The 20,554-nt window shown below is 41.6% G+C and overlaps 1 protein-coding gene across 1 annotated transcript; it reads right to left on the reverse strand.

Annotated features, from left to right (window-relative positions):
• Positions 1-11,482: 11,482 nt before the first annotated feature.
• mos (v-mos Moloney murine sarcoma viral oncogene homolog) lies at positions 11,483-12,596 on the reverse strand. Its single transcript, XM_052023526.1, has one exon. The coding sequence runs from the start codon at positions 12,582-12,584 to the stop codon at positions 11,583-11,585; it is 1,002 nt and encodes a 333-aa protein (XP_051879486.1). The 5' UTR covers positions 12,585-12,596; the 3' UTR covers positions 11,483-11,582.
• Positions 12,597-20,554: the final 7,958 nt, after the last annotated feature.

Here is a 20,554-nt window from a genome sequence, read left to right on the forward strand (position 1 = left end):
CCGGCCCGGAAGGAAACGTGTTGTGGGGCGGAGCCGCCAGTGAGAGGGATGGGGGTATGGGTATGGGCATGGGGTGGGTGGGGGTAGGGGGTATGGGTATGGGGTGGGTCCAGGGCGGTGGGTGGCGGGGAGGAACTCTGGCGGCCGGAGGAACAATCCGCACTCAGAAGTCCACCCATCTCCCGAATTGTCCTTGAAGAGAATCTGCGCTCAACGCACAGCCTTGTTCTCAGCAGCAATGGATACTTTAGTGGGGGAGCCGTGCAAAAGCCTAATTCGGCGGACCGAGATTTTATTTAAGAATGGCACCAAATCTGGTGTTAATGCTGCATTTTTAAAAAATGCAGAAGATTTTTTTTCAGAATAATTATTGTATTTGTGTGTGTTTTCATTGGATTCGCTCACAAGTGCATGTGATGGTACAAGTTTATCACGACTGGGGCTTCTGTCTGTGCAGGGTTAGGTTGAAAGCTTATATCGCCAAAGTAGCGACCCCCTCCCAGTAAACCAAGAGCTGCTCTCCGAAGTCTGCTTAGTCGTGATCGTCACCGTTCATAAACCCCAAGAATCGTGCAGGGAACAGCGGCTTTGCCTCGTCTTTTTAACCTCACTGAAGACTTGGACTGCATCAATCGAGATGGAGTTTGGAAACCGTCCTAAAATTTGGATGCCCAGAGAAATTAGCTCCATGATGGCATGCAAACCATGATACTAATCAATGGATCTGCAACAGAGCAAATCTCAGCGAAGAAGCAGCGTCAAACAAGGCTACTTCTTTTCTCAATCTTCCTTGTTGCATTGTTGCACCTCAGCTTCAATAAACCCTGCAGCTAATTTTCAGAACTAATGAGAAATTGTTCAACCTATGGTGGCCTCCAGTATCAAGATCATTCAAACATAAGTAGTTTAGCTGCATTATGCAGATTACACTTGCATTTGTGCACATTTATGAGATCTGAACATGGCACCCGAGGCAATGGAAAGATTCCAGCAATGCTAAATCCAGAGGAAGCAGCAGCATATGGATAGGCTCTCATGGATTTTGGGGTCCAAGTCCATACCTCCCTGAAAGTAGCAACGCAAGTAGACAGAGTGGTAAAGAAGGCATATGGATTGCTTGCCTTCATCAGTAAGGACAGAGAGTATAAGAGTCAGGAAATCATGATGCAGTTGTATAAAACTTCGGTTAGGCCGCAGTTGGAGCATTCTGTGCAGTTTTGGTTGCCCCGTTCCAGGAAGGATGTGGAGGCTCTGGAGAGGGTGCAAAAAAAGGTTTACCAGTTTGCTGCCTGGATTAGAGGGTATTAGCTATAATGACAGGTTGGACAAACAATCCATTTTCCCTGGAGTGTCGGAGGCTGAGGGGAGTTTATAAAATTATGAGGCATAGGTAAGGTAGACAGTAGAAATGTCAAATACTAGAGGGCTTAGCTTCAAGGTGAGAGGGGGAAAATTTAAAGAGGATGTGCAGGGTAAGTTTTTTTTAAACATGGAGAGTGGTAGGTGCCTAGAACGTACTGATGGAGTGGTCGTGGAAGCAGATACGATAGTGGTATTCAAGAGGCTATTAGACAAGCACATGAATCTGCAGGGACTGGAGGGATATGGATCATGTGCGGGCAGAATGGATTGGTTTAATTTGGCATCGTGCTCGGCTCAGAAATCATGGGCGAAGGGCCTGTTCTTGTGCTGTACTGTTCTATGTTCTAATATATTGCTATTCACTAAAGTAACAAGAATAAAGCTGTATTTAACCCATCCTTCATTGAAAGTAGCCATTGTTGTTGGTTGTGTTGACCAATAGTGTGTCTAAAGATATATCACAATTATTAAAGATACATACACCCAAATATACTTCAAAATGATTCATGGACTGCTTGGACTTTTTCTTCCAACAACAGTTGCCTCATTATTGTGCAGATCCTTCAGCTCTCCATCTGACATATTGTAGCGATCTCAACTGTAGACCATTCTCAAACTATTTTTACGCAGCATATGGTTAGAGTCAAGAATGCTCTGCCATTAGTAATGGTGCAGATTCAAATGCAGTGTTCAAAGGGATATCTGAAAGGAAAGGGTTAACAGGACTGTAGAGGGAGAATGGAGGAATGGAACAAGCTGAGTTTTTAAACAGAGCTGGTAGAGACTCGACAGGCCAACTGGCCTCTGTTCATGTTGTAAATATACTGTGAAATTAGATCTCGTATTGCAAAAAACTGACCTCAGAATGTCATGGTCTGCACTGTAGAATTGCTTATCTGAAGAGCAATACTTCTAACCTCCTTGAGTAGCTGCCAACCAGTAAAATAAAAATGTAAATGTCCAGCTGAAAAGGACTAACTGGATATCTCCACATTTGGACCAGAGAAATGGGCAGCTGATGCCTGCAATGCTGATACATTTATTGTTTATGACCAAGTAAAACACATGACAACTAGAAACTTATGAATCCGAGTGACCCTAAAATGACAGCCAAAGGCTTTTTCAATTTGTGGAGGTTTGATTTGAGGAGCATTTGAACAGGTTAGGCCTCTAATCTTTAGAATTTAGAATAATGAGAGGTGACCCAATTGAAACTTATAAAATTCTTAGGGGGCTAGATGCAGGAAGGATGTTTCTCTTAGCTGAGAAATGTAGGTCTAAGGGGCCATGGTCTCAATATAAGAGGTAGGCTATTTAGGACTAGGGAGAGTGAAGAGAAGTCTCTTCACTCAGAGGGTGGTCAGTCTTTGAAAGTGTCCACTTCTGGAATGCAGTGGAGGCTAAATCTTTGATTGGATTCAGAAGTGAGATGAACAAATTTCTGAACATTATACCAATTATACAATTAAGGGTTATGAGAACAGAACAGAAAAATGTGCGGTAGAAGATCAGTCATGTTCTTATCAAACGGAGGAGCAGGCTTGAATGGCCTACTCCAGCTCCTATTGTATTCTATAACAGTCGTGCTGGAGGTGAGAGTCTGAGAAGCATATTGCCTGATCATTAACTAATTCCATAAAATGCTTAATGCACTGGGCAGATTCACTAACATATTTTGCTCTGCATTGCTTAGAAGCCAATTGCTCTTCGCTCTCAAACCAGGGCTACTCTTTGTGTAACACTTTGAAAAGGGGATCCAGTTTGTTGGACAAAAACTGGTTAAAAGATTGAGTAACACTGAAATATTCCCAAGACTACATTAATCAGATCTCCAGCCATCACATTCTCCCTGGCAGATCTCTAATAATTCTTATAAGTTCTGAAGTCCAAATAAACAACCACGAGTTGATTAAATGCAGATTTGTCTTGTTTCAGACATACATTATGATTTTGTAACTTACCAAATACCTCCTCCAAAATCGCCAAGTGCTCCCATCTGTGTGACAATGAAGACACCATCATGGAGGCTGTTAGATAGACATATGAATATGCAGGGAATGGAGGGATATGGATCATGTACAGGCAGAGGAAATTTAGTTTAATTCGGCATCGTGTTCAGTGCAAACATATGGGCTGAAGGACCTATTCCTGTGCTGTACTGTTCTATGTTCTAGATTCTGAGTTAATATGTCCTTTCAAAGTTTTTACACTTCTTTCTAACAAACCTCAAACGCAATTTGTTGTACTAGTAAACTCAGTGACATCTTGTATGTCTCTTGACCTAATGCCTATAATAATATTGCCTTCCTCTTTCCACAGATAGTCACATTATGTTGCTCTGTGTCCTCCCTGAGACCACAATCATATTGTTTGTTCTCAGGGATATGGTTCCACATGCAGAGCAAATGGCTGTGACCTCTCATGCTTCTCCGGTACATCAGAATATTGACTGACTATTAACCAGACTGCTCTACCTACAGACCCATGTTTTCTTTTTCTGCACTTAATTATTGCTGTGTTATTTCCTCAAGCAGCAACTTCCCAAACCTGTTATCAGAATAACACAGGTTTGTGTTGATATTTGGTAAAGCAGGTAAGGAGGATAACACTGCACATCACATATCCTTTATAAAAGGTAATCTCCACTCACCCAACATCAATGTCTGAGACAGCAATGCATCAAACGTCATATCACATGATACACAGTTGTTGAAAGATGCATACCCACCCATATATATATATATATATATATATATATATATATATATATATCTAGGAATGTATGTGAAATATCAACCTGACCAAATCATGGCACATATAGAGAGAGAAAATAACTTTGAGGTAGAAGGTCAGCCATGACACTTATGAATGAAAAAGGAGGCTCAAAGGGCCAAATCTCATTCTCCTTCTCTTATTTCATATGTTCTTATCTCCAGAATATCCATGTAACTAAATTCCCTCATTAGGGAATCATTATAGTAAATCTCTTCTGCACCCTCTTGTAGTCCTTCATCTTTCCCAAATGTTTCATGACTTCCTTACTTTACTATTCTACACCTCTGTGTTTCCTTAAAAAAAGACTCCGGGCTTTACAACCAATTTTCTCAACATTCCTGCCACTTTCAATAATTTTTGTGTGTACACCATAAGCTTGGTTAACATACCTCTTTTGGAATTGTGCTCTCTAGTTTATGTTGGTCTTTTTCCATATGATATAAGCAGAACTTTTTCGAATCCCTTTCAATAACCTTTGAATATAGAGCAGCAGAGCTGACGACATAATGTTTTTTTTAAATCTAAGAAATATCAGTCCAGGTTTTTTTTTGAAGTTTTTGGTTTGCTTTTGTCTATTATTATATATATTTTTTTGATTTGGGGGTTTTCTTTTCATATAACAAATTTCCTTTAAATTTTTTTGCATTATGTACACTTAGTAGGAGAGCAGGAGGTCTAGATTACATATTTTACTCCTTGTGACTATAAATTAACTGTTATTATTGTTATCCCGATCTCCGCTTCATATGTATAATTATGTATATTAAATTGAATTAATTTGAAATTCAATAAAAAGATAGAAAAAGGAAAGGAAAGTTTATATTGGTCTTCATTGCACCTATCAAAATGTAGTAATTTGCAAGTTTAAGTAACTAAGTTTCAGTTGCCATATATTTGTGTTGCACCATCCTGCTTATGCCTTCTGGAAGTCTATTTAATCCTCAAACAACAAAACTAAAATAAATTGATCACTTATTGGATGTTTTTTTTAAAAATGTGAATTTTGATAAACAATTAAGAATTTTCTGAATAGATTTGGAAAAATTTCCCTTGTCAGAAATATCTACCTTTATTTTTCATGTTTCAGCCTTTTAAAACATACTAAAAATTTGCCTTTCAAGCCAGAAGTAATATCCTGTGATAGCTTGAAATAGATAAAATAATTAATTCAACTTCTATTGACAACAGATCTATGATCCAGATGCATGCATGCACAATTGCTGATAATAGACAGGGGACTACAGTTTTTAATGTAAATTACCTTGATGACTGGATTTTTTTAAAAGAACTTCTCAAATCAAGATCAAAGTATTACATTAATTTCTTACTAATATACTTTGATGACTAAGCCGATGTTTCCATAATTATACCAATGTAGCTGTTGTCAGTATATTGTCATTGTGTTTTCTTTGTATTATATCAGACCAAATGGTTTTGATATGGAATCTCCCAGATGCTGTACAAACAGTCCTGCAGCAACCGTGCTGTGGGTGGACAGTGTTATATTATCATAGTGCAGAATAGAAGAACCTTTATAAAAAAAGATGGAAGAAGAGCTCAAGACACAGTTCACTCTGAACTGGTTAAAAATGCTGCCCTAGTACCTCTGAGGTGTAAAGTGTCATAGAATATGGAAGAGTCAACTTGAAAAAGTTGGAAAACAAATCAAAGGCATAAGAACTTGGCTGCCTTTTTTTCCTCAACACCCAATGCTGAAATTTCAACAAGAATGTTAATTGAATTTGAAATATTTTTGCTGCCAACTAGATTGTATATAATGCAACCATCAACTTCAGTTCTTGATACAGCCAACTAAATGATGCAATAATATAAAACCGTAAGAAATACAAACAGTAGCATGCCATTCACCACTTGAGCTCGATCTGCTATTCCAGAAGATCATGGTTAATCCAAGTGTCCTCAAGTCTACTTTCCTGCCATATTCTCATAACCTCTGGTTCCCTAACTGATTAAAATATCCATCCTATCTCAGCTTTGACTATATTCAAGGATTCAGCCTCCACAGCTTTCTGGGAGAATTCCAAAAGCACAATCCCTTGAGAGAAGAAATTCTTCCTCATCAGTCTTAAATGGGCATTGCACTATTCTGAGACTATGCCCTCTGGTCTTAAACTGTCCAACAATTTTTGCCACCTTATATATTTTTTCCTTTAACTTAATACCCTCCTCAGCTTCCTTAGTTAACCATGGTTGTTTCACCTCTCCCCCTGCCCCCCACAGTCCCCCCACCCCCCAAAAATCATTTTTCCTTATTGGTCAAAAGTTTTGCTGGGAGTCATCTCCTGATATGTCAGCCAAAGTTTGTCTATTCTCTTACTGGCTAATCTCTTCATCCAGTCCACTTTAGTCAATTCTATCCTCATTCTATGCAATTTCCCTTATTTTAGTTTTACACAGTTATTTCAGAATCAAATTTCTCACTCTCCAGCTAAATGCTAAATTCTATCATGTTGTGATCACTACTTCCCAGGGGATCTTTTATTCTGAGATCACTTATTAAACCTGTCTCATTATACATTGCCCAGATCCAAGACAGCCTGTCCCTTGGTTGGCCTCATGATATATTGCTATCGGAAATTAATCCAAGTGTACTTTATTAATTTATTCTTATCCCTACCATTTCTAATTTGATTAATCCAAACTACCTGAAGATTAAAGTTACTCATGATTAATGTGTTGCACTTTTTACACGTTCCCATTATTTCTTGATTTATCCTCTTTCCTAGTGAGGCTATTATTTCAAGGGCCTGTACACCACTCTTCATTCCATAACTATTTTTTACCTCCACCCAAGTATACTTTATATCTTCAAAACCTTAATCATCTCTAACAAATTTACACATTCCATCTCTCATTGGCAGAATTACCCCACTGCTTTTTCTTTCCTCCCTGTCCTTCCAGAAAGTCAAATAGCCACCAACATATACATTTTAAGTGACAGAGTGGTGCAGCTGGTAGGGTTGCTACCTCAGAGCTCCATCGACCCGAGTTCGATCCTCACCGGTTTGCACATTCTCCCTCCAGCTTCCTCCAACATACCAAAGACACAAAGGGTGAATTGGCTACTGTAAATTACACCGAGGGCATTGATGAGTAGTAGTATCTAGAGAGAGTTGATGGGAATGTCATGAAAATAATAATGGGATCATTGTAAATGGGTGCTTGATGGTCAGTACCAACTCAGTGGGCTGAAAGGATTGTTTCCATACTACCTGACTCTATTGTGATCCCAGTGATGACTTCCTTGCAACCAACACAGTGTTAAATTCACAGCAGCTTATCCCAATTTGTCCTCTTAATTTGTTGATTTTGCTTCAGATACTTTGTCCACTTTGATATTGAGCTCTTAAATTTGTACATTTCCCAGCAGCAGCTCAGCAGAGTGGTCTCCTGCTGCTTCTCAGGTCGTGGCCTCTCAGGAGTGGCAGCGGGATGTTGCTTAAAGGGAGAGCGAAGGGAATGGTGCTGACTGGAACATTCCAGGCTGCATGAGTATGTGCTGAGGGATGCACTGAAGCTGTACAGTCAATGTAAAGGCTCTGTGGGGAAGGACAGTGCACAGCCCTTGTGCCACTAGACACTAAGGTGCTGGATCCTGTGCCTCTCAACACCAGAATGTATAGAACTGATGACATATTGGCTGAATGACATACTGATGAAATATTGGCTGAAAAACACGATCAGAATCAGGTTTATTATCACTGACATATGTTGTGAAATTTGTTTTGCAGCAGCAGTACAGTGCAAGGAATAAAGACATAAAAATTACGTTTCAAAAATAAATAAATAGTGCAAAAGAGGAATAACGAGGTAGTGTTCATGGACCATTCAGAAATCTGATGGCATATCCCGGATGGTATAAAAAAACAATATATATTTTTATCAATGAAGCTTATTAGATTCATAGAATATACAGCATGGAAACAGGCCCTTCAGCCCAACTCGACCATGCTGACCACCAAGCTAGTCCCATTCGCCCGCGTTTGGCCTAAACCTTTCCTATCCATGTACTTTTCCAATTGTCTTTTAAATGTGGCTATCGAAATAGAACAGAGAGGCAGCGGGACTCCGGTGAAGATCCGTGGTACTTGGTGTACCGTTTAAAATCAGATGTAGCTGCACACCGCCGCCGCTCAAACTGAAGGGTGAGGGACGCTGGTTTAAACTGAGGGAGGGAGATGCGTGGGTGCGGAGGGTCGCTGCTCATGGAGACTGCAGCCGGGCGCCGTGTTAACTGAACGGCGGCTAGACACCACCTAAAAGCAGCGGCAGGAGGCTTTTATGAGGTGGCGACTGCACACTGCCTGAAACGGAACGTCCACGGGCTGTCTCCTGAACTTGGCTTAAAGTGGCAGCCGCTGCCGACCTGCCTCAACAGACTGGCGGTCCCACTGCCGCTCAGGATAGAGGGCGCCCGGACAGCTCCGTTCAAGCGGGACTCCCCTTTACGCAAGGGACCTCCCGCTACCTCTTGGTGAAAGAAAATATGGAAGCTGCAGCTGTATTACAAAAAAAAAACAAAATCAAAACTGCTGGAAAGGCTCAGCGGGTCAAGCAGCATCTGTGGAAAGAGAAGCCGATTTAACGTCTCACGTCTGAGACGGGATACCGGCGATGCGGAGGGGCAGGAGACTGACGCTGCTTCAACCCACAGGCAGCGGGATTCGGCTTAAACAAGCCGGCACCAGGACTCCGTTTACACCGAGCGCAGGAGCACATCACTGAAATTAGGCGGCAGGCGACCCCGGCTCAGGGGAACCAGGGCGCGATGCAAAGCAAAAATGATGGATGTGATGAAAGTTAAGCTGGTTGAAAACAAAACACGAAATGTGAAAATTAAAATGACAGAAAGAGCAAGAGAGCACATAAGAAAAGATGAGCCACCAACCTAAATGGAATTGAGCAAATGTTCTACTGCCATAAAAACGAGCAGTGCAGGCAGGAGCGCGGCGTATTAAGGTCAGAATTGGGAACTTGCACATGAATTCTACAGGAACTGTTAAGGTACTGCTCTTGTCTTCATCAGGAAGAGGGCGATTCCAAAATAACAGAAGCAATAGATAGGTTAGATTTTTAATCACACGTAGCTATTCGAAAAGTTGGCTGAACTTAAATTAGCGAAGTCACCAAGCCTCAGAAGAATGCATCCTAGTTTTTTTTTGGGTGATACCAATCCTAAACCTTCACTGATCTTTGGATACGAGGGTAGTGCCGGTGGACTGAATGCGGCAACTGTTAATCGTTTGTTCAAAATTAAAATGAAGCGAGGATAAGCCGAGCATCTGTGGGCTGTCGGTTTAACCAGAGTTTGGGGGGGGGGGGGGGGGGGGGGGAGGGAAGAGATTTTTTCGAGAAATTGTTCAGGGACAGCATTAATATTTGCCTGAAGGGAAGTGGATTAATTATGGCAAGCCAGCAGAAGTTTAGTAAGGGCAGATTTTGTTTAATCAATTTAATAAATTGATGAGTAATGTGATTCAGGTGAATTAAGGGGACTTTCCGAAACCTTTTGATAAGATGCTACACTACAGACCTATAACTGAAGCGCATGGCATAAAAGTTGGTCACGCTTTAGGCAGAAGACCATGGTGAATGTTTTAATTTTCCTCCCCCGGTGGATACTGGTGTTCTTCTGGGATTGGTATTAGGGTCATTATCGTTTTTGATCTACATTAAAGTTAAACTTAGAATGCAAGCCACAACAGTCAAATTTGCAGGTGACAAAACTAGTTAGTATTGCAAACTGAAGAGGATAATGCTACATTATAGCAAAATATAAACAGGCTGGTGGACGGGTAAATGAAGTTTAATGTGGAGAAATGAGTGATGGATTTTGTATGAAGAATGAGGAAAGGCCAGACAAGGTCTGGTTTGGCAAATGCTAGTTGAATACTGAAGTTAATGAAGGAGAAACCGGGTGAGTAAGTGGCAACTCTTAAGGCTTTTTTAAAATGGTTAGTTATTTAAACTTACCTGACCATATCTATTGAGCAATTAGATATGTAGCAGTAACGTACTCAAAGTTACATAATCAGCATTATACTAACTAGAACCATTTTTGGGACAACAGCCTTCCCAAAAGAACAAGGGTTTTGGTAGTCGGATATTCCCTAGATACAGCATTTGGTGGATGCCAAGACCCTTGGAATACCATTTTACTGCAACTATCGGGGGACATTACTATGTCCGTGCAATAGTTTAATGTATAGGAATGCAAAGTAAACAAATGCACCATTTACACCTGGGAGCAGGCTCGATTGTGAAACTGTTTTTTCTACCTCCACCAAAAATCGAATAGCTCACAATGAAAGTTCAAGGTTTAGAAAATATTTACAACTTGCCACCAATGCAAATACCTAACTACTGGTGCTCAGTTGCCATGTCGTAGTTTAGGGGCAACATTTATTCAGTTATTTCGATGTACCCCCTCTTCCCGACCCACCCAGGCACACAATTGGCCGTTTATCCAGCTGCTTCCAAGTGTTCTGCTAGGGTAGGAAGGCAAGTAACTTTCAACTGGCATTCAATAACTGCCAGAGCGCATTAAAAGAAATGATTAGGATTTATCGCGGTGCAATTTGATGGATTTGGAATGATAAAGGAAAAGTATGTCATACCAAGCTAACGACTTAGAAATAGGATACCATTTACCGGCACTCGATCTATAGTTTATGCCTTGGCGATTCAAGTGGTCATCAGACACTTAAATCCGCGATTAAATGCAGGAACTCCCAACCCAACAGTCGGAGACTCGTATCGGCTGCAAATCGATTTCAGCCTTATGGGAGATCTCACAGAGTCAAAAAGGAGTTTGCATGCATTTATCCAAATCGTTCTGCTGGTTGCCGTCTGAAGCCCGGCTCATTCGCAGTAACTCAAGAGGGTAGCCATTAGGAGTACGCATCTAAGAGGCGGGTGTTCTAATGAACTCCACAGGGCGACTACTGCCACAGGATAGTCACTCAGCACAAGCGATGATTTTGGCAGACACCGTCCAGGGCATAAGAGGTACCCGACTTCAAGATGATAGATCAGTTCCCCCTGCTTCTTTATCCCACACGGAACCAAATTCACCAGATTTTGAACAAAGACCCGTTTGTGCTCCGAGTTTGAAAATTAACATTCGCACAAGTCAAAAGTGGAGCAAACACCAAACCTGCTGCACGGATTCAACAGGCTCGCAGCCTTCACGGAATAGAACGCATACACGGCGAACTCGAATGCAGAGGATTTGCTAACCCCCTTCCCTCCACTTACCGGAGCTTTACTGGTAAAGACACCGAATGCAGCGGCGAGTCAAATACAACTGACCTCAAATCTAGAGTACTCTTTATTTAAACAGCCAGTTTTGTTCACACCGTAGTCGACAACATAAAAACATTGTTTTTTTTTAATTACACTTTCTAAAAATTAGATTTTCTCTGCTATAGTAGAGACTTCAAGTTATTAATAGTTTCTAATAATTGTTCCGCACTTGGTCTATCAATTGGTTCAACTGCCCAACAGTGATCGATGACTGACCGAATCTTCCGGCCCATCAAAGTTTTGTTGAAAACAGGCGAAAAGGGCGGGCGCAGGTTGTAAGCCACCACCGCATACATTACACACTGGCGATCGCCAGAAAAGGGGTGGTCTCTGCTCACCATCTGCCAGAGCGTGATCGCGAAGGAGTAAATGTCCGCCTTTAGAGTGGTGCTACAGCCTCTCAACAGTTCTGGCGCCCGGTGGGTGTAGGTACCTCCTAGATGCCGTAATTGGCCATTGGGACTCAAGTCATTGCCCGCCGCCAGCTTGTGAGAACATCCAAAATCCCCAATTTTACAGCGTCCCGACTCCGTGAGGAGTACGTTGGCTGGCTTCAGATCGAGATGGGCGATGCTGTGCGAGTGGAGGAAACCCAGACCGCTTGCAATGTCACTCGAAAACCTCAAGCACTCCTCGACGTCCAGCGAGTCAGCACAGTTATAAATCCGATGGTCAAGGCTTGTTCCTCCTGCATATTCCATGATGATGATTCCCACACTGTCCTCAGCCTGCGGACTCGCGGGGACAGACGTGGTGGCTGCTACAACTTTCACAATGTTCTCATGCACCAGGTGCGCCACATTCAACTCTGCCCAGAAACTCTGCCGAGCAGCCAGCTTGTTCTTAGTACACTTCCTTACCTTCTTTATTGCGACAGTTTTGCCGTAGTAAGTGCCTTTATAAACCCAGCCGAAACCTCCCGAGCCGAGAAGGTCGAATAGCTTTAGTTCATCCCAGATGACCGTATACCAAGGGCGTTGCGTCAATTCCTTAGTCTGCTTGACGAAAGCGAAGTGTTGCCCCCCTCTTTGGAGCTGATTGGGACTGCTACAAGGTCGCAGAGTAATGGTAGGAGGAAACCCTTCCGGTAAAATTCGGTGAATTGGAATAGGCGACGGCATTTTATTTTACAAAGAAACTCCCCCCTCAATAAATTTGTGAAGCACTGACTACCGGCACTATCCTTTATTGCTGACTGTTAATTGGTGTAAATGAGCTACATCTGCACTTTGTTAGCAGAGTCTGGTGCTCACTGGTCAAATCAATGACATCAAGAATAAACGAGCAACTTTCATACTATAGTTTTTTTTAAAAAAAATATCAGCTTTAGAAGAAAGTTTCGATAACGTTGTACACTTAGTTCCAAGGAAATTTGTTATCAATTAGCAGGAAAATCATTAAGATCCGTGATCAACGAAATCATTAAACGGCTTTTAAGAGGTAATTGAAACATCTTCTCAAGTAGGAATGGGACTGAGCTAAGAAGGTACCACTAATCAAAAGCAAGATTTAGTCGTTGGAGAATTTCAGCGAACCAAAGGGTGACATGGGATTTCGAGGATTACTGAAACAAAAATCACAAGGCTGTTTCCCACCCCCAGAACTCCCTTCAGAAGGTTAACTTGTTCCTTTCATTGAATATTTTAAGCGCAGTATATTTATTTCCTGGAATGGGTTTAAAACTCAGCAAAATAATCACATATGGTAATGGATAAATCCAATTATATTTCAGATCTTTTCTCCGAATCTTGCGTGTCTTTCGAATGGCATTTGCTATAATCTAATTTTCCTTTTCAGTGAAGAGTCGAGGTTTCCACCGTAAAATAGATGTATTTAAATAAGATGGGAATACGTTAACTCTGTTAATATCACCACGGTCACACTGAGCGATGAACTCTTATTTCCGTTCAGCCAAAAAGTCATAGACCTGAAATTTTAATCCTCTCCACAGTTGTTGACTGAGCATCGGTAGTACTTTCTGCATTTATTTCAGACATCCAGCTTCTTTATTTGTTCACTGGGGAAGGACGTTGCTGGCTATATTAGTATTTATAGCTGATCCCTATTTGCCACCGAACTGAGGATGCGGTTAAAAGTCAACAATATTAGCGTGAGTCTGAGGTCTCACCAGGTAAAGGTGGCAAATTTCCGCCCCATAAACTTCTGTAAACCAAATGGGTTTTTATGATGTAATAGTTCCATCACCTACTGTTACTAAGATTCGCTTTATATATAAAATAAATCCAGCTTTATTTAAGTACTATAATTTCAATTACTAGATGCCATTGGGATTCAAAGATGGCATTGGAATGAATGGTCTGAACGTCTGGCTACAAGTCCAGCAATTTAATCACCATCGTACCCTGGTACTTGTAGAATTAACTTTGGAACACACTCCTATTGTTGGGAAGGCAGAAATCAATTTTAAGAGATAATTAATTATCTCAAACTTGTGGAATTGCTTTAATCTACTGTTTCTGATAAGTGCTTTACTATCAGCCTTTTTATTCATTTACCACAAGGGTGCTTTCCCTCTAGACACCACACAATGTGAATTTCTCAAAAGGCATTTTTCCCACTTCCATATTCTCAAAAAAAAAGAGGAGCAATAGAGAATAGAATGTAAATGTTGTTGGTCTATGTGTTTGACTGGATCACCTCTTACTCCCCAAACAATTTGTTGAAAAATAACTTTTGAAAAAAAGGTCACAAAGACCACTTTGATGCTATGCACTATGGTTCCCCAGCCTCAATGAACAACAGTAAGTGTTTGCCATCATTTCTTAGTTGAAAATAACATTCATGCTGCACTGATGCACATATTCTCTTGGTGATTTCACTAGTCCTTGTACATCCTGTTTCCTCAACCACTCATATCATGAAAATACAACTTGCAGAATATTTTTGGTCCACTACGTCCCTCATGGTTTCCAGTTCTATCACCTAATCAGATCTTGCCTAACACAATGTGTGCACACCATAGAGAAAACAGAATTTGAATTGTTACTTGTAATATGCACGTACTTAGTATTAAGTTGTGTGAAATAGGAAAGCAGTGCAAAATAGTAGTTTATATTAGGTGCCTGAATGGCAGGGCCATGACTGCTTGATGTCTGAGCATTTTAAAATGGAGGTCCTTGCACTGATAGCTAAGTCCAGAGATGTGCTCTTCCACTATAAGGCTTTTTCTTTTCCATAATCAATCAGCACCATTTACCTATCTCTGCGGCACCATTTCAGGTTTTCTCTCTGGGTTTACCCTTACAACTTCCCTTTGTGTCTCTCTTGGCATCCTCTGAATGGCCATCTGAAGTACTTGGGGCCTGCTAGTAAGCAGCAATTCCAAGTGACCTTTCTCATTTTGCCCTTACCTTTTCTGTCCTGCACATGTGCTGGAGGTTAATGTTGTTAACCTCTTTCATGTTCTATATTCACTCCAAGTTCCTTCACTTTGGACTAACTAATGGAATAGCATCCACCAGCCTCCAGTGTATTTCATTCCAGCATGTATTTCTGGAATAAAATACATTGGAAACCTGGTCCTCTGAAACTGTGAACTTATTGTGAGTAATCACGTTGACATCTTGGGCTTGACAAAGATGTAAATAGGAGCAATGATACCATTTCCCATTAACAAAGCTTCTCACTTTATTCTATTTTCCACCATGTACCTTGTTTAACATGTTACAGTAGTCTCTCCACATCTTTGGCAACTTCTTGTGAATTATGACTTTGCTTCATATCTTACAATTCTCATTTAAAATCCTTGGCTGTAAAATTCATCTCTGACCAAAAGCGACTCCACTCCCTCAATGTCCAGCTAGTATGTAACCATACACAATATATCAAGCTGGTCAGTGTCTGCTTTCCTGACAGTAGTTACAATTTCTTTATTTTGCGGTAGTGTTGGTATTGGTTTGTTATTGTCACTTGTACCGAGGTACAGTGAAGAACTTGTCTTGCATACCGTTCGTACAGATCAGTTCATTACATAGTGCACTGAGGCAGTACGGGGTAAAAACAATAGCAGAATACAGAGTAAAGTGTCACAAATACAGGGAAGTGCACTGCAGGGTCAAACAAGGTAGATTGTGATGTCAAGAGTCCATCTCATCATATAAGGGAACTGTTCAATGGTCTTATCACAGTGGGCAATTTGCATTTGAGCCAACAGGATAACCACTGAATATCAATGGCTGGCTGCAACTTACTCTGGTGCTCAAATAATGCAAGAACGGGTAATAAATGGCATGCTATCACATGAAATGCCATACGAATAGGCCACTGCTGTGTTCTAATAATTAATTTGTTCCCTGAAATACTTTGGAGGAGCCATGCAGACTTTGAATTTTCTGGTGGTCTGTTGTGCAATACCATCTCATGGGCTTAGTCTCCAGTTGTACAGCAAGCAGTGGTGAAGCAGGAGGAAGGAAGGAGGCAATCTGGATAATCCCTTCTGTTGAGTTGTCTATGAACAATTCACCTGTGCTATCGATAAACACAAGCCCAATTAAACTTTCATCAATACTCCAAACTATTACCTACCTTCTATAGCTGACCACAGCATCCATTTGGCCACCACGCAAAAATGAAAAGGACAGCAAAGTGATGTTAAAGTATCCTTGCTGAATTACTGCTATTCATTCCTCTAGATCAAATGAACTACAGCCATTATAAAGGGATAGACAAAGAGTCAAACTACAGGCAAAAATCACTTCAGCATTGTTTTGGCTACACTGGTCAATGTGATGGGAGAGATGATTTTTATATGGTAGTTTGGCTTGCTGTTTATTTCTAAGTATCCAGCATCTATTCTAGTGTTAAAGTCACAGAGTTGAAAAGGCTGTCATAGTTAAGGTCTGACCAAATTATTGATGATCAGGAAACTGTTGAAGTTCTTGCTGAAAAGGATATTATGTGGCACAAATGTTATTTGATATTTGTTAACTCAATCCTGAATGTTGCCCAAGGAGCACATTAGGTACTTATGTTAAATGTTCCATATTTATCCAATATGGAATTATCAATGATTATCCATTCTTTTGACTTTAAAATGGAATATCACGGATAAAGCAGCAGAACATGGGGCGGCACGGTAGCGTAGCGGTTAGCGCGACGCTATTACAGCGCCAGCGATCGGGGTTCGATTCCCGTCGCTGTCTGTAAGGAGTTTGTACGTTGTCCCATGTCTGCGTGAGTTTCCTCCCACATTGCAAAGATGTACGGGTAGGTTAATTTGGGTTTAAAATGGGCGGCGCGGACTCATTGGGCTGGAAGGGCCTGTTACCACGCTGTAAATAAAATAAAATAAAAAAAGCTGAGGACGCTTCTCTAGGGACTGCAGTACAGAGGTCATATGGCTGTGATTTGTGACCATCAACATCTTTCTGCTTGATAGGTATGATTCTTTTGATTCCCATTGACTTCAGTTTAGCTCTGGGTCACAATTCCTGCATGCATTTCTTGATCATGGCTGTGCTAAAGTTTGGAACCATTGGTGAGTAGGTTACATGCGTGCACATGCAGCTTCATGGCATTATTGGTAACTCCTTCAATCACTTTACTGGTAGGTAGGACACTGATGGAAATGAAAAAGACCAAGTTCAATTCATCTTTTTGTGGTTAGTATAAATCCGCATATTAGTGTTATTAGGCAGATTGCTCCTTCCCTTGCAAAGTTATCTGTGACGCACAGGACAACATTGTTACAGCTGCAATATTATCCAGGTTTATGGTTGTAGCTCTATTCAATGTAGCCAGCTTTTTTTTTACAGTAGAGGGAATTGAACTGCCTGCACTCTACCAAAAGTGGACTGTCTTCACACATTTGGCTTGCAATGGTTTAATCCAGGCAAGTGTGAGGTGTCGCACTTTGGGAGATCAAATGTACATTGTTAACGGCAGGACCCTTAACAGTGTTGATGTACAGAGGGATCTTGGGGTCCACGTCCATAGCTCCCTGAAAATGGCAATGCAAGTTGATAGGGTAGTAAAGAAGGCATATTACTCTGCCTTTATTACTTGAAGTATTGAGTTCAAGAGTCAGGAAGTTATGTTGCAGCTTTATAAAAGTCTGGTTAGGCCACATCTGGAGTATTACATTCAGTGTTGGTCGCCCAATATAGGAAGGATGTGGAGGCTTTGGATAGGGTGTGCAGGAGGTTTACCAGGATGCTGCCTGGATTAGATGGCAAGTGCTATTAGGAGAGGTTGGACAAACTTGGATTGTTTTCTCTAGAGTGGCAGAGGGGAAATCTGGTGGAATTTTATAAAATTATGAGTGGTATAGATAAACATCCAGTACCTCTTTCCCAGGGTTGAAATGTCTAATACTAGAGGCCATGCATTTATGGTGAGAGGGGGAAAGTTCAAGCAAGTTTTTTTTACACACAGAGTGCTGGGTGCCTGGAATGTGCTGCCAGGAGTGTTAGTAGAGGCAAATATGATAGAGGCATTTGAGGTTCTTAGATAGGTACATGAATGTGCAGAGAATGGAGAGATATGGACATTGTGTAGGCAGAGGGGATTAGTTTAGTTGGGCATTTAATTATTAGTTTAATTAGTTCGGCACAACATCGTGGGTTCTATGTTCTAATAGCTTTGAACTCTAACGTTGAATCCATCATTTAAGTTGCTATTAATGGGATATGGTGCCTGAAAAAATTCTCAGTTATGGGCTTTTAAATCTGTCTTTAGTTTGTTCTGTCCAGTGGGATGAAGAGTCTTGAGATGTTAGTGTGAGATGTGATTTTGTAAAACTGAGGCTGTTGCTCGAGTCTGAGGGCACCTGTCCCATTGTTGGGTCCTAGATTCCAGCTACAAGGTTAGATGGACCAGATTCACAGGTTTTGTCATCAGCATTGTTGACCAGTCTGTATTTTTCCCCCTTTAAAACAAAAACATTGTGTTAATTGCCGCAATTAAGGGTCTTGCTAGAAGGTTTAAGTAATTAGCCATATTATGGAGTTGAATCTCTACTGGGAGTATGCTATAGGCCCCCTGGTGGCAGCAAGGATACTGAGGAGCGGATCGGGAGGCAGATTTTTGGAGAGGTGCGAAAATAACAGGGTTGTAATCATGGGAGACTTCAACTTCCCAAACATTGATTGGCACCTGCTTAATACCAAAGGTTTAGATGGGGCAGAGTTTGTTAAGTGTGTCCAGGATGGATTCCTGTCACAGTATGTTGACAGGCCAACTAGAGGCAATACCATATTAGATCTAGTATTAGGTAATGAATCGGGTCAGGTGACACATCTCTCAGTGGGTGAGCAGTTGGGGGACAGTGACCATTGCTCCATAACCTTTAGCATTGTCATAGACAAGGATAGGAGCAAAGATGACAGGAAGATACTTAATTGGGGAAGCGCAAATTATGAGGCTATAAGTCTAGAACTTGTGAGTATAAATTGGGATGACATTTTTGAAGAGAAATGTACTATGGAGATATGCTTGTTGTTCAGGGAGGTCTTGCAGGATTTAGGAATAAATTTGTCCCGGTGAGGCAGAGAAAGAATGGCAGGGTGAAGGAACCATGGGTGACAAGAGAGGTGGAACATCTAGTTAGGAGGAAGAAGGCAGCATACGTAAGGTTTAGGCAGCGGGGATCAGATAGGGCTCTTGAGGATTATAGAAAGAACTTAAGAAGGGGCTGAGGAGAGCAAGAAGGGGACATGAAAAGGCCTTGGCGAGTAGTGTTAAGGAAAACCCCAAGGCATTTTTCACTTATGTGAAGAGCAGAAGGATGACAGGAGTAAAGGTAGGACCGATTAGAGACAAAGGTGGGAAGATGTGCCTGGAAGCTGTGGAAGTGGGTGAGGTCCTCAATGAATACATCTCTTCAGTATTCACCAGGGAGAGGGGCCTTAAAGACGCTGAGGACAGTGTTGGTAAGGGTAATGTTCTAGAGTATGTAGATATCAAGAGAGAGCATATGTTAGAGCTGTTAGAAAATAGTAGAACAGATAAGTCTCCGCGGCCGGACGGAATATTCCAGGATGCTCCGTGAGGCAAGGGAGGAGATTGCTGAACCTTTGGCTAGGATCTTTGAGTCCTCATTGTCCACGGGAATGGTACCAGAGGATTGGAGGGTGGCAAATGTTGTCCCCTTATTCAAAAATGGTAGTAGGGATAGTCCAGGGAATTATAGACCAGTGAGCCTTACGTCTGTGGTGGGCAAGCTGTTGGAAAGGATTCTTAGAAATAGGATCTATGGGCATTTAGAGAATCATGGTCTGATCAGTGACAGCCAGCATGGCTTTGTGAAGGGCAGATCATGTCTCACAAGCCTGATAGTGTTCTTTGAGGAGGTGACCAGACAGGTTGATGAGGATAGTGCAGTAGATGTGGTCTACGTGGATTTTAGTAAGGCATTTGACAAGGTTCCACATGGTAGGCTTCTTCAGAAGGTCAGAGGGCATGGGATCCAGGGAAGCTTGGCCATGTGGATTCAGAATTAGCTTTGCCTGTAGAAAGCAGAGGGTTGTGGTGGAGGGAGTGCATTCAGATTGGAGGGCTGTGACTAGCGGTGTCCCACAAGGATTGGTTCTAGGACCTCTGCTTTTTGTGATTTTTATTAATGACTTGGATGAGGGGGTAGAAGGGTGGGTTGGCAAATTTGCAGACGACACAAAGGTTGGTGGTGTTGTGGATAGTGTAGAGGATTGTCGAAGATTGCAGAGGGACATTGATAGGATACAGAGCTGGGCTGAGAAGTGGCAGATGGATCTCAACCTGGAGAAGTGTGAGGTGGTACATTTTGGAAGGACAAACTCCAAGGCAGAGTACAAAGTTAATGACAGGATCCTTGGCAGTGTGGAGGAGCAGAGGGATCTGGGGGTCCATATCCACAGATCCCTGAAAGTTGCCTCACAGGTGGATAGGGTAGTTAAGAAAGCTTATGGGATGTTAGCATTCATAAATTGTGGGATTGAGTTTAAGAGCCGCGAGGTAATGATGCAGCTCTACAAAACTCTGGTTAGACCACACTTAAAGAGTACTGTGTCCAGTTCTGGTCGCCTCATTATAGGAAGGATGTGGAAACGTTGGAAAGGGTGCAGAGGAGATTTACCAGGACGCTGCCTGGTTTAAG

This window comes from Pristis pectinata, chromosome 9 (genome assembly GCF_009764475.1).
Source record: "Pristis pectinata isolate sPriPec2 chromosome 9, sPriPec2.1.pri, whole genome shotgun sequence".
Lineage (NCBI taxonomy): Eukaryota > Metazoa > Chordata > Chondrichthyes > Rhinopristiformes > Pristidae > Pristis > Pristis pectinata.

Bases quoted from the DNA above. Each gene is read 5' to 3' on its own strand.
- mos (XM_052023526.1), bottom strand. From the start codon at position 12,584: ATGCCGTCGCCTATTCCAATTCACCGAATTTTACCGGAAGGGTTTCCT.